The 21,242-nt window shown below is 43.6% G+C and overlaps 1 protein-coding gene across 7 annotated transcripts; it reads left to right on the top strand.

Annotated features, from left to right (window-relative positions):
- The first annotated feature begins 6,732 nt into the window (after nucleotides 1-6,732).
- OSR1 (odd-skipped related transcription factor 1) lies at nucleotides 6,733-15,702 on the top strand. 7 transcript variants are annotated; one of them, XM_039528625.1, is made up of 4 exons: nucleotides 6,733-6,751; nucleotides 7,504-7,563; nucleotides 13,270-13,961; nucleotides 14,540-15,701. In XM_039528625.1, the coding sequence occupies exons 3-4, from the start codon at nucleotides 13,315-13,317 to the stop codon at nucleotides 14,673-14,675; spliced, it is 783 nt and encodes a 260-aa protein (XP_039384559.1). In that variant the 5' UTR covers nucleotides 6,733-6,751; nucleotides 7,504-7,563; nucleotides 13,270-13,314; the 3' UTR covers nucleotides 14,676-15,701. The 7 variants fall into 7 exon arrangements, with proteins under 7 accessions (XP_039384559.1, XP_039384557.1, XP_039384558.1 ...); XM_039528624.1 differs by lacking the exon at nucleotides 6,733-6,751 and adding an exon at nucleotides 7,259-7,405; XM_039528623.1 differs by lacking the exon at nucleotides 6,733-6,751 and having other exon boundaries at nucleotides 7,251-7,563.
- Nucleotides 15,703-21,242: the final 5,540 nt, after the last annotated feature.

Raw genomic sequence — 21,242 nt, 5'->3', positions numbered from 1 at the left:
GTTGAAAGGAACTGAATCTCCACTAACTTATGGGCCATGCAAAAATATGTACAGTGAAGTTGTGCACCATTGGCTAGATACTGCTGCCAGGTCACATTGACTCCTGTGGGAGCAGGGTCAAATCACAGAGCTGGTATAGAGTCATGCAGCTGAAGCAACAGTCTGCTTAAATGAGAGAACAGTACAAAACCCGATCCCTACTGCTATGGTCACTGTGCTATGGAGGAAAGGGATCATGGCTGAGATCAGAGGACTGGAGACATTCATAAAAACTGTCTCTACACTATACGTTTGCCCACTGCTATCACCAATGCAGGTGACTGCTGGGCAATTGCAGCTCTGTAGATGCAGCTGCAGTGTGCAGTGTGGTACTAGATGAGGACTGTGGTCAACAACTCCGCTCCTCAGGCACAGTGAAACATTTTACCATAAGAGTCAAGCTGATCTGTGCAGGTGACAGAGCTTTCTCAAGGGCTGCTCTGAGCCTGTGCAATGAACTCCCCCCAGGAACTAAGGACCATCGCAGACCTCATCACCTTCCGCTCCAAGTGCAGGGCATACTTTTTGAAGCTGGCTTCTCTAACATAAACACTGAGCAGTGTACATTAAAAACAAAAACAAAACCCTATCAAAACTCTCAATTCCACAATGCTCCCCTTGGGGAGAGGGTGTGAGAGAGAATGACCTACACATGACAGATGTTAGTCATATCAGTCAGTAAGCTACTGTCAGGCATTCAGATACTACAGTGATGAAGACAGTATAAGCACTTGAGTAAATACACTTGGGTCCTGTCTGCACTACTGCTTCTACCATTGCTAACTCCATTGAAGCTGCTCAGATGGTGAATTACAGCTTTGACTTGCTGGTGTGGACGAGGCTTAATATAAACTCATCCACATACATGTTGTTCTGACCAACTACCTTGTACAGGTTTAGCCTTATCAATTTATCAGTCTTCACAGCACTCTTCTGAGCTAGGTAAATATTATTATACATATTTGTTAAAGACATGTAAATCATAGTACAAATCCAATGCTCCCTGAAATCAGTGGGTGAGTTTCCACTGACTCTAATCGGTGCTGTATCAGCTCTAAATCATAGGCCCCAGGTCACTGTTAATCAATGCCATAGTGGGAAAATTAACATCAGAATCCAGATTCCCATTCCTTTTTTTAATCATTAGGTCGCAGTCCACAACAACCAAAAGGTGCCTTTTTTTCCAAAGGACTCCAAAGCCCTTCATTCATTATTACTCAGGATAATGATTCATATTACCAAATAGGTATATAGTCTTTTCAATTTCCACTCCACTTTACAAAGACAGAAAAAAGATACTTTCTCTTCCCTGAAAGGGTAGAGTTAACAGAGGACTATGTGTGTGTGCACACACCTGCACAAAAAGACATTGACACTAAATGCTATAACATGTTATAGAATGGTATAACTGCACCTATCTGTATATCCATACAGGTGTGATAGGTGTATCTATGCCACAAACTGCAGAGAAATGGTACCTCGTGACCTGTCGAGGTTAGAAGAAATGAATGCTTTATACCACTAGAGAGATTCCCAGTTTTCTGCAAAATATGTGGCATTTGTAGATATGTGATATGTGAGATCAGTGATATGTGAGATCAATGCTTCATTGGCATTCCACTGAGTTGTACAACTCACTCAGGTCTTTGCCCATCCCTATCTCATGCCACTAAAACCTTCATGCTGCACAATGTTACTTGTAGCACTGTGTAGTTTCCATAGCTATGGAAATTACATAGATGTATAAGTAACGTATATGATTCAGTTCAGCCACCCTTGTATTTAGGGAATTCTTTCTTGAAAGCTGTTTTTTGACCTGATAAAATATAATGGTTCCAAAGGAACTACTGAACCATTACAATCCATCATGTAAATGAATACTAAGGGACACCTAAATCCACAGCTCATTTGACTGCCCTACTTACAATATGCATGGGGGGGCAGGGGGAGAGACAGAGGATAGACCCAACCCCCTCCCCCAAATCTGCATTCTAAACATCTGCATAGATGTAACTACGCAGAGTAACTGCCTCAATATAATGACTTGATCAGTTTATTCAAAGCATCAGTTCACATTGTGAATCAATTACTAATTAATGAGTTTAGAAAAGAAGGCATTTTAGAATGATAAACATTATTTTTATATTACTGGTCCTGAATATGGATTCTGGATTCTATGTAATCTGATTATATTCATATGTTATTAATTCTTTGCTTTTCACATCCATGGCAGATACCATACAGCTGAATAAAAATGAGAGTTATAAACTACAAAACTGTTCTGCAAACCCTGCATTCGCTTCCTTTGGTTGCACCGTTGTAATGTAAAAACAGATAAATGGTTTCCTCTTTCAAATACAACAAAAAGAAATGACTCCTGGGAGGAGCCTAGGATGCCAAGTTTGAGCCTGGATTGAATTTTTATGACCACTGTTAAAACTCTTGAAAATAGGAAATTATAATGGAAATGCTGACTCTAACTGTAGCAGGGTGAGAAGTATCACTGCAGCATTAACACTGATCTGCAGGGGCTGGATGTTAAAAATGGAATCATTTACACAATTGACTTCACATCGCTGCAAAGAGGGGAAGAGCCTGCATTTAATTAATTGCTTGTAAACTTTTTTTGGATGTTAGGATGAAAAATTATAAATCTATTAAATTATAGATTTATAATTCTGGATTTGTATTCTTAGTGGGATTAAAACTTTAAAAGGGAGCTGGTAGAGATACGCCTCGTTAGAGTGGTGATTAGGACACAATGTGGAAGGGTAAAGTGAGGATCATATCATGCCATATCAGATTTTAAGCAGATACCCTCCTGACTTTAATAAGGAGTCTACTTATGACCCCAGGGCAACCTAAGCAACAATAGTAGCCCATTAGTCAAAAGACAACAATAATTTTTTTTGAAAAAAAATGGGCTAAAAAAATCTAACAAACAAGTTGCCCAAAGTCATAGACTTGCTAACAAGAATAAGATGCTCCAAAGCTTTGCCGTTATTTGCAGTGAACCCCAGAGGTCGTTGCAAGTTTGAAAATTTCAAAATGTTGACAAAGTTTTACACCAAAAATTAAATTATTTTCTTGATTTCCCACCAAGTTTTGAAACGTTGATGATTTTTCCTCACATTTTTTTCAAATATTTTCTTGAATATTTTTCACCTTCTTTGGACTACACATAGCTTCTTGTTGATTTGTGGTTATTGTCGTTTGTAGCTATTGGAATGATTAGAATAACAAATTGACTGATAGATTTGAGGGTTTCAGGTCTACTTTAAAACGAATATTCAGAATTTTGAAATGAGTAAACGCCAAAAAACTTTCTCGATTCTGAATAGTTTCAGCCAGATTCTGCTTTCAGTTACACCAGTGTAAATCCGGAGTCACTCCATTTACTGAAATGGAGAGAGTCCGGGTTTACAAAGGTGTAAATAAAAGACGAACCTGCCTTACTCTGTTTCTGGTGGCATGTAGCTTGTTGTGGGAATCTGTTTTGAGAGTAAAATGGACCCGATCCCTGCAGTCAGTGAGGGTTTTGCTTGTATACGCCGGTGCCAAAAATGAAAGGTATCGTGACAATCATAGCCCAGACCTTCTTTGCGTGTGTAATGATACCTCTTGCTTTTTCAGCATCCTTAGTGTTTAATGGCGATGATCTGTTTGGAGGCAGCCCATTGTAGAAAGTCCGGCTGGGTCTTCCACCGAGTTCCGAGCCAGGATCATCCCAGGTGCAGGCAGCCGTGCTGCGCCGACCTGTCGCTTCACTGCGAACAATCCGATGTTGCGGGCAAAGTGAAAAGAAGAATTCAAGCCAGCGTGCGCCAGTGCCTCCGCTGTTTCTGCTTCTGTTCGGGGTGGCACATTGAATGGTGGGTTTCGAAACTGTAGTGTAACGCACCTGAGCCTCTCCTTTTCTCCCGGTTCCCTGTGTCTTTTTCATGAATGAATCCAGAGCGGATCCCCCCCTCCCACTTCTTGAAGTTTGCAGAGAGTTCCAGGGGCAGGGAAATTCGTAACTCTGCTGTTCATCCAACACAGCCTCCTTTCCCCCACAGGGTTCGGGACTGCCCTGTTCCGCCATCTAACCAGCAGAAACAGCATCGAGTAGCGAGGCACCTATTGCTCTTTGCAGAGACAAGTCGCTCTCGAGCACTAGCCTGTAAAATAGTCCTTTAAAAGCCGCCCTGCTCATTGGGATCCCTTCAAGGCGCCTGGAGCTGGCGCTAAGAAATTATTTGAATGTTTCTCTTACACAAAATATGTCACATTGGTAAGCGCGGTTTCATCCTTTGCTAGGGAACTCTCAGAGAAGCCCCTCAACGTTTTGCCGGCAAATGACTGCAGGATCGGGCCCGAAATCGTCATTTTAATAAGGTTAAGTGAGTACAGAATACCCCTAGCTAAAGGAAGGGAACAGGAAAATGCCTGCATCAGAATATATAGCACTTAAAAATATAAATATTAAAAAAAATAAACCTCCTTGCTCTAGCTCCCTCGAATTCATACTGCGGGTCCTTCAATCAGACAAAGAATCCTTTTTAATACCTACCTACGCTAGTCAGTTTCAGCAATCTAAGGGGAGCTGATTTGCTTTGAAGTGTATATTCAATAGATTCGTGGGCGGGTGTTGTTCTGTGTGTGACTAAAACAAATCTGCCATCGGGGTTGTCTGAATAAAACTGAATAAAAAATCCAGGTGTGATAGAAATTCAAATCATACTCTGATATGGGATTTTTTTTAAAAGCGTCAAAAGATTGTTTCATCGAGCCAACTTCTGCTCTCCATTACCCAGGAGTGACTCCGAAGTAAAGCCGCGTCAATTACTGCGGGTTTACACCGGTGTAAGTGGGAACAGAAATTGGTACTGCATCCTTGGCTTCTCGGGTTGGCCAGTCTTTGGGAACTGGAGTCATGGTCAGATTCAGCATCCTACCCCCCGTCCGGGAGATACCAGGGACAAGGGAAAATTCAGCTTCTTGAAACAGTCACAATCGCGTCTAATTCCTACCAACGTGGTTAACGTTGGAAGCAGATGCCTTTTCTTTTTACGAGTCTCTTTAAAGTCTAACATTCCTAATCGACAGCAGATACTCGCTGGGAAAGGAGAGTAGATTCCCCGCGTGTCAGTGTTAATGGTGACTTTGTATCCCGTTCCTGGTATTATGTTCCCTGCTGTTGCAAGTTGACATAATGCAAATTAACAAGGGATACCATAAAAGAAATCATCGAGGGTAAAAGTTTTGGACCAGTTCCCCCTCTGTAATTCAAACACCAGATATTTAAGACAAATACACTTAACGAGGCAGTTAACCTGAAGCGTCAGTTAAAACGCCAGTTGCTTGACAATTCGAAACATATTTATGTTGAAGAAATGCATAAATACAATACAATACAGTCTCCAGGCATCATCCACGTACAACATACCTCAGTTATACTACTAAACGCTGGAATTGTATTCCCACTACCCACTTTAATTTTAAACTAGATTTGGATAACTAATTACCCATTTCCCTCCTCCTCAAAAAAATGCTCCTTGCTAGTTTTTTTTTCCATCTGAGCATCTGCAGGTATTATTTGTTTATCATTAACGTTTGATGCTTACGTGATTTATTTCTAAATTGAAGGCTTGCTTGGTTCTGTTTTAAAAATCCATGTAAACACACACACACACAAGCGTTCCTCTTATCTGGGAATAGCGTAAGGAGATGCATTTTGGTGATGTATTTTATTCCGCTGTATGGGGGTGAGATAAGCATCTTATTTGTTTTAAGTAACAACAGTATTCAACCTTAGTTGTTCTTTATTTAAAAACACTTTCCAAATTATTACACTTCATACATTTTTGTGCCAAGGAATATTGATAAAAATGCTGGCTTTGAGAGAGAGAGGGGATGGGATCTTGTCTTGTCATCATTGCCCCTGCACATTAGAAGTGACATTCATTTTCGACAGAAGTGGAAGAAAACCTGAAACATATTTTTTTCCTATAACTGAAGGCGATCTGTGCTCCTCAAAATTGTGCTGTGCTTTGGAGAAAATGGGAACGCAAAGTGGCTGATATTCATTATACTGAATATTCGTCCGCGAACTATTCATTTTCATCACTTATTTTCTCGCCCAATATAACAACCCGGCTTTCTGCTGTGACTTGCAAAGTAATTGTAACAGTGACAGTGACAAGGTAGGCATGCAAATAACACGCTGATCCCTGAGCACAAAACGATGTTCCCCTGACAAATCTGTCTTCGCCCACATATTATATTACTCTCGTTGTTCTTCGGGATCACAGAATATACTCAGGCAATGTTCTCCTTCACAGACCTAAAGAGTGTGAACGGATGAATGAATAGAAAAACAAATAAGCAAGGGGGGCTATGGCCCCAGGATTAATTATAAAACACGTTGAACCTCTTTCTTTCAAGGGCTACTTTGCTTTGTCTAAATTGCCTGACCCCGGATTCAAACGTGAATGTTATGCACACCATTCTGGGGCAAAACCACAGGCGAAGGTTAGGGATCTGGCTGTTTCCACACCGGGTGGAAAGCTCGTTCCAGGGAGTAGTTCTCCAATGGAGAATGGAGCGCGTGGATCCGGGTCAGGCGGGCTGGATCGGTGAATCGGTGATGGGGAGTGGATCCTGCCAAGGATGCTGGGAGAAGGCTGAGCCCGGGTTAAATGGGTCTTATCCGCGAGTGGATTCTTCACTGGTATGTGGTGCGGGAGATGGAGAGTGGATCTCGTGTGGGGTTTGGAGAATGGATCCAGCTGGGGGTATGGAGAGGGAATCTGGTCTCCGGGCAGCGTGGATCCACTGGATCCTGCCAGGGAAGTAGATCCCAGTGGGGCCAAATCCTGGCCCCGGGGCAATCTGTGAGTTCTGACCCGGCGGGGACCCTGCCGCTGAGCCGGGCACAGGGGAGTGAAGTGAGCGCGGCTTAGGGGCTGCGCTGGGGGGCAGGGGCGGGGGACTGCCAGGACTGGGCAGCTCCCCTGCCACGCGTGGCTTCGGAGTCCGGCTCGCCTGCGGGTGCCCGGGCGCGGGGCGGCGGGTGCCCGCAGGGAGATGCCCTGGGAGCCGTGCGGGCTGGAATCTGGCCGCTCCGTAACAAGCCGGAGAGTTGAAAAGTTGGATCTTCTCAGCGAGACACTTTCCTCCCGTAGTGCGCATGCCCAGCGTCCGGTTGGGGGTTGAAATAAGGAGGAGGCTGGAGGGAAGGGATCACTCCAGTCTGAGCTCAGCTTCTCCAAGGCGCGCCTGCCCTCAGACCCACATACAGCAGCAGCAGGAGGAGGAGGAGGGAGAGAGACTCTCACCATCTCCATCCCCAGGAGCACCTGGCTCCCTCTGCTCTCTAGGATCTGTCTGTACCCAGCTGGAGGAGCGAGGGGGGGGGAGGGGAAGAGCTGTGCAAAGAGAGCCCAACCAGGGCCACTAACTTAGCCCAACTTTTTTTACCAGCTCCAATTTAGCCCCGGATCTTGTCACTTCTGCCAGCGGTGGAGCACAGATCGGGATTAGGTAAATAAAAAACCAACAACTCCTTTTGTTTTTTCCCCCTCAAGTCTCTGTGGTTGGCTACATCAGTCCAAAGTGTCCCCTAACCGCCTCGGACAGTGCAGGTGAAGGGACAGATCTGCTGTCGTTAGAAGGACTTTTTTTTTCCTTTGGGGGCGCGGGGTGAGGGGAGCCTGTCTGAAAGTCTTTACAGGGTGCTTGGATATTTTGCTGCTATTTAATATGGAGCTCCTCCTTCCCCAGTGCGGCCGAGCTATGCTTTTAAACGGAGATGAAACTGACATGCAGTCTGCGAAACCCGGGGTTAGTCAGTCCCCAGCAATCTCGAGTGCCCTAAACTGTGTAGACTTGCGCGTTTAGATATGTATTGTTGTGTAAGCAATTCTGCGCGTTTTAGTTACCAGGCAGCATTCGCCTCTTTCAGACAGAGCAGAACTGACATGAGTCTGATGTGTTGCGTCCGTTCGGAGGAAGTTCTGTGCAGAGAGAAACTCGCTTATTTCCAGGCCATTCTGTCAAATGTTAGTGCAAAAGTGAGGATTATTCACTGTTATTGTTATTTCTGGCTGTCAGGAGGGAACTCTGTAAAACTTTTGTAGATTGCTGTTGAGGTTGGAGAAGAAAATAAACTCAAGAAAGGTGTTTGGGGTTGCTGACCCCAAGCAGGTGCACTGTTGGTCCAATTTAAAATGGACCCAGCCCAGTAAAAACATAAGTAGGGACCTGATCAAGATGCTAGTGCAGCATAATGCTGTCACCTTCCTACAACAGAGTGACACCGCAGGATACATAGATCTAAAGATCGGTGGTGTCAGGAGATGAGTCGAAAACCTGCACGGTTTGATTGCCCGAGGCCTAGCGGAGCCTGGCCTGCCATAGCTGGAGGCATTGGAATAGTAACTGTCCTTGTCTTCTTTCGGGAAGTTAAGGGGAAAGGGGGTTGCGGATGGAAGAAAAAGTTGCTATTACCGATTATTTACGGAGCACTGTTTGCTCCATAACGTGGGAGGAAGGCTGGGACTTCCGGACTCTCGTGTGAAGTGGGTGCAAGTATTTAAAACAGTTTAATCATATAATAAATGAAACGTTTACACTCGCAGGTATTTTTCTAATTGCTCAACTGGTTTGTGTATTAAATGACACCCCTAGGAAGCCCACATGCATGCTTTCTAGCAGAGGGCATTCCTAAGCACTGCTGTGCTTGAAAGGAGGCAAAATACGTTAAACTGGCATGTTTAATTCCACTGTAAGAACACCATAATTGCTGTCTTATGAGGATCAGGACTGAGTGGTTTAAAAGGCTGCATTGAATACTTAAATTGAGCAATCTGTAGTGAACAGGATTTTTTTTTTTGGAGTATAACATATGCCTGTATTAATCAGCATTCGCTACGGTGGTCCGCAAGGCGTGTCAGCACTGATTTCATGATAAAATGTGAATGATGATTTTATAAGGATTTAGCAGAGATATGCTGATTTAGTCCTTCCCGTCCTCATTAATGTAAGCAATTAACTCCTCCACGCTCAATTAGACCCGAATAAACCTTCCTTAATAGATTCTGCACACTCCATTAATAATCTGAAGAAATCTGCGCGAAATTCTCTAGTTGTAGTCGCCAGAGCATCACGCTCTCAAATGCAGAGCGAAAGCACAATTTACAGCCCCAATTCCCTTTGCAGCTAGTTCCCGAAACACAGGTAAATTATAAGGTCAATTTTCTCGTTTAAACTGATACAAATTCTGTCGCCTTGAAGGAAATATTGGCTACCTGGCACTCTGATAAAATTCTGCAGACCGTTCCAGTTTAATCGAAGGGATTTGGCTAACAAATTTTAAATAGTTCATTCGGAACAGGGTGGTTTTTTGACAGATGAGCCTTGTGGCAGGAGTTCTAGATATTTCCCCACCCTCGAAAGCCCCAAGAATCTGAAGTTTTATAACCACCAATTTATCATGTTTGTAAAAATAAGCAACATTTCAAGCTAATTTACTTCATCTATTCCCCCATGTGGAACTAATCAGTAAACCTCATTATTTATGAGTCAAGTATTTAATATAACAAATATCCCTCTCAAAAGACACATCAGAAATAGATAATTCAAAGTGAAAAGTAGAAAGACTGACTAACCACAAGATTACCGTGAGATTAATTTAATTTCGATTCACGAGAGACTACCAACAAGTTTGCTCACATTTTTTTCTTATTTATAGATAGGGGAGAATATTTAGATTGAATTTATCTGGAACGTAAAGATTCCCGTGATTGTAAAACAATGGCAATTAGACAATAGCATGACCAAATCTCCAAAATAGGACAAAGGGTAAGAAAGCTGGGGACAGATGTAGTCTTTCAAGTTTATGATCTTATTTTGCAGGGTAAATTTATCTTGGCAAGAGTGGGTTTTGTTTCAGTCCTGTGTCAGTACACAAGTGGCTTGCTCTCAATTACTCAGTAAGCAAATCTGGTGTTTAAAAACTGTACAGTTTTATTGCGATGGGGGTGGGAGCGATTCAAGCAAATAACTCACAGGCTCTTTTTTTAAAAAAAAAAGATAACGATCTGTTTACATGAAGCAGAATTAAAGGTAGAGGTGACACCGAAATCAAAGAAACATTGATCTCTCTGTGGGGAAGGGAACGAGTAGAAAAGTACTGCAGAGAGAAATACACATTCCCTTTGATGTCTTAAGAGAGACTTCTCTGCGAAATAAGCTGCTCTTCATCTATATTTTTGACTACCCCAGCTGTACAGAGCAGAAGTGTAGCTTTCATTTCTGGAAGGATGCCAACAAATCTGTATCAACCTGAACGCCCCGCCCCCTGAGCCCCTTCCTTTAAAAAAAAATATAATACTGCTTCTAGCAAACAACATCATTAGGACAATGGATGCTATTATGAATCGGTTTTTGTACTTCCTTTTGTTTGAAAGAATCGTTGCCCATGTGTTCGTTTGGAAAACTGAAACCGATTTTCTTTAAAAATGTGACATCCTTGTAAAACAGGATTTTACCTAAATCTGTCTGGTGGGTTTGTGTTTTATATTTCTGTTTTTTTTTAAATAAAACATATGATATGAAAAGAGGGGAGGGCCCCAGAATTCTGGGCTCGATATTCGTTGAGTTTGCTGTTGCTTGATACACGTTTCAGAGATAAGAATTAGCCAGGAGAATGTTTTAGAATTGTAACCGATGTGACAGCCAGATCGTCCGGGTATCTAGGCGGAATGGGCAGCTGTATGTTTAGTTTAGTTTGTTCCTGAAATAAGTGATCAAGACACTTGCACCGCAAGAAGGAGACACCTGGCACTATCTTAAAACTAAACCATGTTTGTTTCTGCGGTTGAAGAACAAATCTCAAACGCAGGTTGTACCACTGGCCCCTGATCAGTTATGGGACGGGGGAAGTACCGTGTATGGTTTTTTAATCAGCCGCTATACAAAATGTATCCAATTAGCAAAGGCAAATCTCGGGGAAATGTCACACTCTTTTATTCTGGGTCATTGCGATGGAATTCCTATAGGATTTGCGTCTCCTTTCCTGTGGTTGATTTACGTAAAGCGGTGTGAAAGGTGGCCTTGGGGTAGAGGATGGGGCTGCTCAGAGGGGAAAAAAATCCCCCCTCATAATCTCCCGCCTTGGCCCCATACCCCCAGCATAGCTTCTGCAACGGCTATTTTCCGTTTAATCGCATCCATATATAAATCTTTGGTTTGCCTGGGATCTAGAACTCTTCGGCCATCAGGCTTCCTTTGCACCTGAGTCTACATAGACAGCTAGCGAGCTGGTGCTCGTTTGTAAACCCTTCTCCAAACGGGGCCTTAGTACGTCATAAAAAGTCCCTTCATCTCGATCTGAAATCCATCATCTTTCGGGCATGGGGCGGGGGGAGAATCGCTTTGGATAAATGCTCAGAGAAACTGGCAGTTTGGCGTTAGAAATGATTAATCCAGCCCCAGGGCCCCACACTAGCAGCACCGCAGACACGCTCTGGGCAGTCACTGGTTGCTGGGGAAATAAACATCGAGAACCAAATCATAGAAGAGGGAGCAACCCCCCCCCCAAAAAAAATCTAAATGTGTTACTTAAGAGGGACGAGCTTTAAAAAACCTGCCGCTGTTTCCCCCAGAGAGCGGCATCTCCTACCAAACGGTTGGCAGGAGATGTGCGTGTGTCAATCACTGTGATTGCAGGACGAGTCAGATTTTCCCAGTTACCTACGTTTTTCTCTCCGTCAATATTTCCTTTGCCTTCCGAGGTGCAGTGCAGCGGGCCGGCTGGGACGGGCTGAGGGACCCTGATTTGAAAACACCCCCGGCTCATCCCAAATTCCCCTTGACTTCAATGGGGTTTTTAAGCGGACTTTAGCGGAGGGGCGGGCTTTGTAGTATCACGGGCGAGGCTGGGTCTCCCCCCGCCTCAGTGCAAACCCGCAAACAAGAGGTTGTGTGACCCCGCAGCGCGGCAACGATTGAGCCGGTCTGCCTGTGGGTTCAGCGCGGAGAGCTGACTGAAAATCGCTGGCGTGGCATGGGGCAGCGCAGGTCTAACTGGGCAGCGCTTGCGGTGGGCTTGACCGCTCGCGGGAGACGCGCTGTAGTGCCCTGCAAAGCGGCCGTGGAAAGGCTCTTGCTCACCCCTAGTTTTAAAATGGGGGGTTATTAAGCCAGCATCGAGCCTGATTAGCGAAGATCTCGACCAAGCTCGTCCCCTTCCAAAGGAAACATAAACGAAAATTCAGACTTGACACCGGGGCGCAGGGCTTTAATAGTTACCATTATCAGCCTTCAAAAAACACCCCCCCCCCACCAGTCATAAGGGCTGGACCTGGGGTGCTGGTTTGAAGGGGTTTTCATCGCTTCCAGAGTTTACAATTTGGTTTAATGGCTTTTAGCACACACCCCCCCCCCATGCACATTGTTCCAGCACCTCTGCCCCGGCCTTTGCCCGAGTTCCCATGCAGCAGCCGGGAGGAGGCAGCTCAATGGCTGGTGCTGGAACTGGAAGGGGCTACGGGGAAGCGCTGGGAGACGCAGCTCCCCAGATGCAGGGGCTGGGAGTTGGCGAGGGTGAAACCCTCGCGCTCTGCTTCCCGTGGGAGGTCACGGTTTGGTGGGCTCGGCTGGGAGACCTGTCACGCCTCTGGGCGGGATACGGCAGCGAGGCGCTTTAGTGGTGTTAACTCTTTTACCCTGTGAGTTGCCAGGAAAAACGGTGTCCCCTGGGACTCACGAGGGCTCTGCCATTGACCCCAGCGGGAGCTGCCGCGGAGGGCTTGGCACGTCCCCGCCAGCAAGCCGGGTGGCTGGGGGTGTAGCCTGGGGGTGCGCGGTGCAGCCGAGGAGCCTGAAGTTACACGCAGCCTCCCCAGCGAGCGGTGCGCCAAGCGGAGGAGGCCGCGCTGCAGCGAGCCAGGGCTCCCGAGGGATGTGTTAGGAGCAGGCTTGGCGGCGGGGCGGGGGCAGACGAAAGGGCTCCTAACGACCTGCAGAGCTGTGCCGTGAGCCTGGGGCTTGCACGGCTGCTGTGGGAAGCGGCCAAGGCGCACAGCGCCAGAGCCACCGCGAGCAATGGCCTGCCACGGCCTCTGGGATGCGCCCAGCAGCCCGAGGCTCCGAAGCCAGCCCTAGAAAAGGGGAGCAGCAGGCGTGGGGGCGGACCTGTCTCTGTGGCCTCCCTGTTGCATGAATTTGTCTCTCTTTCTCTTCCAGACACTCGCCTTCCCTGCTCCCAGATCCTCCTCCCCAGTGGCCACCATGGGAAGTAAGACTCTGCCGGCCCCAGTGCCCATTCACCCTTCCCTGCAGCTCACTAACTACTCCTTCCTCCAGGCGTTCAACGGGCTGCCCGCGGTGCCCTCGGACCACCTGCCCAACCTGTACGGCTTCAGCGCCCTGCACGCCGTTCACCTGCACCAGTGGACATTGGGTTACCCAGCCATGCATTTGCCTCGCTCGTCCTTCTCCAAGGTGCCCGGGGTGTCCAGCTTGGTGGACGCCAGGTTCCAGCTGCCTGCCTTCCCTTTGTTCCCACACGTCATCCAGCCCAAGCAAGAAGCCACCAGCCTGCCCCTCAAAGCCAAACCCCGGTTTGATTTTGCCAACCTAGCTGTGGCCGCCACCCAAGAGGATCACTCTAAACTGGGCCAGGCGGACAGCCAGAGCTCCCCTCCAGGGCTCGGCTCCTTGCTCGAGGTAACTAAGCTCTCCCCGGAGAAGAAACCGACCCGGGGGAGGTTACCTTCCAAAACCAAGAAAGAATTCGTCTGCAAATTCTGTGGCAGACACTTCACCAAGTCCTATAACCTTTTGATTCATGAAAGAACCCACACCGATGAAAGGCCTTACACGTGTGACATTTGCCACAAAGCCTTCCGAAGGCAAGATCATCTGCGGGATCACAGGTAACTCCAGCATTTTAATAGGTGGTGGTGGTGGGGGGTTATAACCATAGGCTTTGCTTGGCTCTGCCCCTCCCTCTCCTATACCACAAATAAAAAGGTGAGCTAGACCATTTTCGGCCTGTAAATGCAGGGGTGTCACCTCAGGCTGTCTACTGCTTTGTACAGTTTAGTAATGTCCCAAGTGATTGGGGCTTCTTGATTTGGCAGATGAATCCGTTATAGCAGTTTACTTGCCTTCCCTGTACACCGCAGAGGACCATGCCCTCATCTGTCTGCTTTCTTTGCAGGCAATTTGGGATGGTCCTTCCTTTTTATTTTTGAAAGTGATTTTAATCAGAAATACAGAGTGGCCATTAGAGCCAGGTATTTACAGTAAAAGAATGACTCCCATAACGGTGTGTGCTTCCTGCCTGATTTTTTTCCCCTTGTGTCCCCCATTCTGGCTTCTTGTTATACACAGCATCTCATATTTGGGCCTCAGCAGTAGTTTGGGATGTAGGCCACAAACAAGGGGCAGATTTTGACAGGTCACCCGATTGAATTGTCACTATTTGTAAATCTATATTCTCTCTCCCCAGGTATATTCATTCTAAAGAAAAGCCTTTTAAGTGTCAAGAATGTGGGAAAGGCTTTTGCCAGTCCAGAACTCTAGCTGTCCACAAGACACTGCACACGCAAGTAAAGGAGCTTAAACCTTCCAAACTTAAATGCTGAAACCTCCAACACCCATGAACTAAATCCCCCTTCAGACTTTATACCAAATTCAGAACAGACACAAAAAAACCCAGGATGGGAGCACTGAACTTCTTTTTTTAATTACAAGGTTCCCAAATCCTGGCTTAAAATATTGTTTTGCCTTTGAAACACATATTAATAATATGGAGAGTGCAAGAGAACTGGTTGTCTTGTGTGGCTTTGATAAACTTTATGCCAAAAGGTGGTGCTCACGTATTGGACAGGAATCTTCATTTTTTTTTAAAGCAAAAGCGTAGCTTCCAAAGGTATTACTTTTTACATTTTTTATTTTATACTTTTTTTGACTGTATAAAGCTTCTTACTTAAACTCTTCAGGAAACAAAAAAAATCCAGAAGACAATTAAGAACTGAAACGTTGGCTTCTTGTTACAGCACCATTGAGACCAGGAGAACAACTTGCAGACTTGTTTGTTTCTGTTGTTGTTTTCTTTTTAAAAAGAAATGTTCCAAAGTGACCTAAATCTCAAGTGAAGTCTGCTATGCACTAAAAGCCTCATATAGAGCTTAGAGCTGCAGCATCAACACTAAGTGAAGATCTTGTTTTTGTTTTGTGGTCTAGTGCCTTGGGAGATGGTTTGTAATTTGTGGACTTATTTAAAAACACCCAAAGGAAAGAATAATGGCAATAAATCAAACTGATGCTATGCACAACGTGGTTTTAGTGGTACTTTAAAGTCTGTGTGTGTCCCGATGAGAGAGTGGGCAGGATAAATCTCAACCTGAGAATTTTAAAGGCTGGCTTTCTGAACAGTGTATTCAAAAAATTAAAACTAAGAGACATTCCAATATGTTTTGTTTATTAAAAAAGTTGTATGGCTATTTGGCACTTTATGCTGATTATTGGTAATTGACATTTATCACTGGATTGTGTTTTTAAGTATTAAAATAAATTGTTATTTTACAGGCAAGCCTGACTGGATGTACTATTCACATATGTTCTGAATGTTCGTTAACCATTTGTTTTCAGGTCTGTCCTCAATCGAACTCCCTCCCCCAATTGTCAGAACTTTCCTTTTCAGGCGGTGTAATATTTTAAATTATTTTTCACAAATTGTGTACTGGGGGAGTGGCGAATGTTAAAAGTAGACTTCTTTTTTTTTTTTTTTTTTGGTATGGGTTAGTCACTGTTTTTACCTACAAAGGAAAAGTAAATAGATCTGAGGGAGGGAGGAGAAAAGGTTGAATCAAATCACTGTGCTCCTAGTGTGAAAAATTCACCTTGGTAACTAAATCTTGGGTATTAGCAGATAAGATTAGATGTCAAAAGTGTTAAAAAACAAATCAAATGAATAATGGGCAAACTGTTGCCATTCACACAGCCTGAGGCCATGGGGGAAACACTCCTTTACATTCTCTCTCCTCTTTCATTGTCAGTAGTATATATTTATCAATTGCATCTTGGCCCAGTCTAGTGTTGATGGGCGGCCTTTGATTACAGGCAGCTGTCTTAGATCAGAGATGTTTATTCCACTGCAAAACCGCTTTGGATTGAGACATGGAGAGGGAGTTTTGAGCAGGGTTCCATTTGAGCTTTTAAAGCATGTGTTGCTTCTTTTGTAATTTCACAGACAGAACAGCTTCTTCCCTGATCATTTGCAAGTCACCTCTGAAATAAAAAAGCTGAAATCAAACAAATTTGCCTTATTACAGATCAAAATAGTAACTTTTATTTCAGGTTTTTCTTATTTCCAAAACATAAGGCTTAAAGGTATAAAGCACTGAAATCAAAACAAAAACATTTTATTTCCCTTCTTTTCCATTTTCTCTCTTTGTTTTACAAAGATACTATTTATATGGGCAAGGAATCTTATGAATGATAAAACAAACACTACTGCCTTGTTTTTTATTTGGGAAAGATAAGTATTTTCCCTCGTTTGTTTATATATATTTATGTAGTGGTGTCTGTGAATATATATATATTCACACCGGTATTCACAGATACCACTACATGACTATTTCAATACAGCTGATCAATTCCAGTGTCCCTCTTATGAAAACCTTTGCAGAGTTTAGTTTAGTCAGATAATGATTGCTGACTAAATATAGCGATAAATACGGTGGAAACTGACACATCTCCAGTGGGCCAATATAAATAAAGTTGTGCAGAAGTGGCTTTAGTAAAGATATGTAGTCGTATTGGAAAAATCAACGATTGCATTAAGCGACAAACAATACAAAGTATTAGCTAAGCAGCCCTGTTTTGTATGGGAATAGATATGTTGAGAGGAAAATCATGATGCATTAGAGGGTGAATTAAAAACAGTATCGTTGTATTTAGTACCTTGTTTCCTTAGTATGCACATGCACCAAAGTAGCTTTATAAACTCTGTATTATTTATAGAATAGCCTTGTGGTACCCCTAATAAGAGACCTTCTTTGCCTCAAACAGCTGACAATCTACCTAGATAAAACAGACTAGGAGACAGGTGAAGTGACTTGTCCGTGGCCAGTGGGAGAGCTGGGATTAGGACTCAAATCACCTGGTTCTCAGACCAGTGGGAAACAGTTCCTTCAGTGGGAAACAGTTTGCTTTCTGCCCTGTACTGACAACACCCTAGGGTTCTCTGGTCTCAGTCAGGTGCCTGCCTCAGAAAATGAGCCAGGTCTTCCCTCACCAGCTACTAGGAACTGAAATGACATCTCCCAGCCACAGGAGGGGATAACGGTGCTGCAGTTATGGAAGCATTACCCCCTCCCCCCTGGGGGGAGCATTACTTCTGAGCACGGCCTCTGTTAAGATGGTACCAAAAACTCCAGGCATACCTGATATTTGAACCCCTGCTCAAAGTTCTGCTAGACCATTTGTTCGGTGGTTCCTCCTGCCCCTCACCCCCTGTTTTTAAGGAAAGTATGGCAAATATCACGGGCCATGCAGAAAGAAAGGGATCAGCAGACACCTCTCCTACTGTACTAGCCACTTGTAATTCATTACAGGGAACAAATGAGCAGGGGGGCTTAGGTGAACGACTCTCTCCTGGAGTGAGTCATCTTTTATCAAAGTAATAAATAAAAGGGAGTTTTCTGATTCACTTCCAAGGGGGGCGATTAGTCAGATGCAACATTCCCATGCTGGCTTCATCATGTTCTTATCCTCTCTGATTAGGACCCCTGAATTCTGTAGGAGGGAAAAAACAATGAGAGGTAAGAAATCAGATCTATTGTTTATTAATCCTAAGCATTTCATTGTAGGATAGTATAGGTGGGGAATGAAGACGCTGCTCCTTCTGTACTCACGTTGGGCATGGGAAGCAGTTCATTTATAAGGCAGCAGCTTGGTGTTTTGACCGCAAACACATACTGCTGTCAAGAATTTCCCTGTGCAATTTCACGTGGGGAAACCCTGCCCATCCCCTAGAATTGATCTAATCAGAATTGCCAATTTATTGAAAATGTATAGAGGGTAAATCTTTTCTATAAACCGAAGTCTGGATTAGTCAAAACATCTTCTCTTGGTCTCATGCCTAATTGTGCTAGCATGCCATGCAAAATCGCATTTTGTCAGTTTCCTCTATCAGTTTAAATCCAAGTTTATGTTTTGCACTGTAAATGCAGGAGTTCCTTTCGTGTATATGATAGCAAAGAAGAGATGCAATTGTTACATTTAGCAGACAAATAATAGGAACCCCCAAAACAAGTGAGGGAAACTAGATTGGAGATGGTCATATTAACATCAGTCATATGAGTCATTTAAATGATTAATTACCTATGTGTTTTTTGTTTAAATGCTCTTCATAGTTGATATTTACCATATAACTAGTTTAGGCTTCTTAGAATCAGATCTCCATATACATTATTTTCACAGGTTTCAATTTTCATCCTAAAAATATCCTTCAGTGGGAATTTTGCCTGAGTAAGTACGACAGCATCTGGCTCTAGTTGCCTCTTTTATACAAGATTTACAAAGACAATGACATTTTCCCATTTCCAGTTTGACTAAAATGTAAAGATGTCTTGTCACATTTTTTTTGCGTTCCATTAAATTTTTTCCTGCTCATAAAATGTAGTTACACTAAATTAAAGGACTGATTCTGCAGCGTTCACTAAGGCCAGATTCCTACTGGTGAAGCCTGCAGGATCAACTTTGAATCCAGTAAGAAGAGTGAAAGCCTCACTGAAATTATATATAGGGCAACAAATACTTTGCTAGATCAATGTTGTATTGGCCTTCACAGAAGGTACCAGAGTTCACTCTTTCTAAAATTCTATTTGATTTGCATATTAATTCCAGCTTCCTCTGGGAGTGATCATGATGAGGCATCCATGCTACTTTGTAACAGGGCTGCACCTTGAGGCAGTATGGTTTTTAACTTAACATGGTGCAATAAGCCAGAAATCCCTGAGTTCTAATCTCTCCTCTGCATGACCTCAAGCAAATCACTTAACCTGCCTGCCTCAGTTTCTTCATCTGTAAAATGGAAATAATGATACTTACCTACCTCACAGGCATATTTTGAGGCCTGATTTGGAAAATGTTGGGTGGTGGTGTTACTGCTGTGCACAGTGGGTTCAATTCAGTTGCACTGAAGTGAAAGGAGTTGCTTCAGATTCAGACGTGTGCAGCTGAGAGCAGCATCTGGTCCAGTAGATGTAATGGAGTCTGGAAAGTTAGATTCATATGTATTTTTTTCCAGCTTTGGGAGGTTTGTTGAGAGATGGAGTTCTATTGAAACTAATGCCCAGCATGCATTTCTTTCATACATTCCTATACTGTGACTAAACAGAATAAACATGGGCCAAATTCATCCCGAGTAGAACTCTATTGATGTCTGTAAGTCTTTTTAGGAGTTTGGAACTGAAATTAACTGGGTTATACCAGGGATGAATTTGGCCACATCTGTTTACTGCATGTGCCCTGTCTGCTTGGATTGCTAGGTTTTTGTTTTGTTTTGTTTTTAAATGGCTTTCTCTGCCTTTTTAGTCGAAATTTTTTTGAGGGTGGTGGCGGGGAACTAAAACATTCCCTTCTGTATTTCATTTATACAGCATCTATTATATTTGAGACACCTCACATAACATAGACAAGACACCAGGAAAATTTTCAAAAGCACCAAAACGACTTAGTCTCTTAAATCCTATTAAATGTCAAAAGGATTTAGGGAAAATTTTACTGACTGTTCCTGTTTGAAAGAGCTTACAGGCTAAGCTTAGTCAGAACACCAGAAATAATCATTACATGCAATGGGAGTATAAGGAAAGGGAGAAGAAGAATAATGAATAAGATAATAGCATTGTTGATTATTTTATTTTTTTATTCATATATAAAGGACAAAAGAGACCACTATAATCTCCTCTGATTTCCTGTCTAACGCAAACCAGAGAATTTCACCCAGTAACTCATGTAGGGGAAGGAATTAAATTTCCCTACCAGGTAAATGAACACAACAGAGCTCTGTAACTTGTGGTTGAACTACAGCAAGTGTTTAAAAATATATCAAATCTTGATTTAAAAGTTCTAAGTGACAATGCATTTACTATTTCCCTTGGTAAACTTTCAGGCACACCACCAATCCATAATAGCCTTTGTCACTAAACAGGTACATCAATTTGTTTCCATCGATTATGCAAACTCCTGTTAATTTATTTTTAAAGATAAGTTCAAATTTAACAGTTGCATTCTCAATACAACTTTGAACGAGACTAACAGCAAAAAATGAAACCAAATGTACTGCATTGACCCATACAGCCCAACAGTTGGTAACTGACTTTTTAAATACAAGGTCGTATCTCTCAACTCTCTTTCACGAGGACAAATCCCACATCCTTCATTTTGGATTCCAGTTTGCCTTCCCCGCTCGATTTCTTGTGGGACCACATCTCACTTTGGTTTGTCAATGTTTTTGACACCTGATATGCTGAATCATGAAAACCGAGTTTATAAACCATGAGCCTGCTCTTCATCTCCTTTACACCAATTGAACTCAGTTGATTGAAGTGGAGCTACTCTTGGTTTACACAAGTGTAAGTGAGAGGAGAATTGGGCCCAGCATTATTTATGCTAGAGCAACGTACGCTATATTGTTAAAAACGTCTTGGGTTATTATAGTTGTGTTCTTTATTTGCATATCTCAGTTTCTGCCCCTGAACTCCTTCTCCTGTCTGTGCTTCCACCTGTACATCATGCTACTCTCTGACAGTAAGTGTGATGAACCATCAACTTCTCAGCCTAGATGTTCAGTGGAGCCATGCTGATTTGCACTGACTGAGGATCTGGCCCCTCATCGTTTCACTCCCTTTTACAATCCTTCCTATTTTCCCATGCCAATTCCAACTCCCTTCTTTTCTTACCTATTCATGCTTACATCTGTCACTTGTATCATTGGGCAACCCTGTCCTTTCTGCTCTCCACCTACCACTAGAGCCCTGGTCTGTGCTTTAGCCATCTCATGCTTAGCACAGCTTCTACTTCTGTAGGCCTCCCTGCTTGTTATCTGGTTCCGCTTCAGTTTACCTAGAGAGAGCTGCAATAACGACGACATTTGTCACTTCACAGACCATGTCAACCCCTTCTTCCAAGCCTCCCTGTGG

The sequence above is a fragment of the Mauremys reevesii genome, linkage group 3, assembly GCF_016161935.1.
Source record: "Mauremys reevesii isolate NIE-2019 linkage group 3, ASM1616193v1, whole genome shotgun sequence".
NCBI classification, from domain to species: Eukaryota; Metazoa; Chordata; order Testudines; family Geoemydidae; genus Mauremys; species Mauremys reevesii.
The sequence above is the reverse complement of the archived record's forward strand: the minus strand, read 5'-3'. Positions and strand labels throughout refer to the sequence as shown.

What these genes read in the sequence shown, in the direction of transcription:
- OSR1 (XM_039528621.1), top strand. Translation starts at nt 8,379, where the DNA reads ATGAGTCGAAAACCTGCACGGTTTGATTGCCCGAGGCCTAGCGGAGCC. An exon ending in TAGCTGGAGGCATTGGAATA is followed by an intron (nt 8,457 to 13,269) that starts GTAACTGTCCTT and finishes TTTCTCTTCCAG; the next exon opens with ACACTCGCCTTCCCTGCTCC. An exon ending in GATCATCTGCGGGATCACAG is followed by an intron (nt 13,962 to 14,539) that starts GTAACTCCAGCA and finishes CTCTCTCCCCAG; the next exon opens with GTATATTCATTCTAAAGAAA.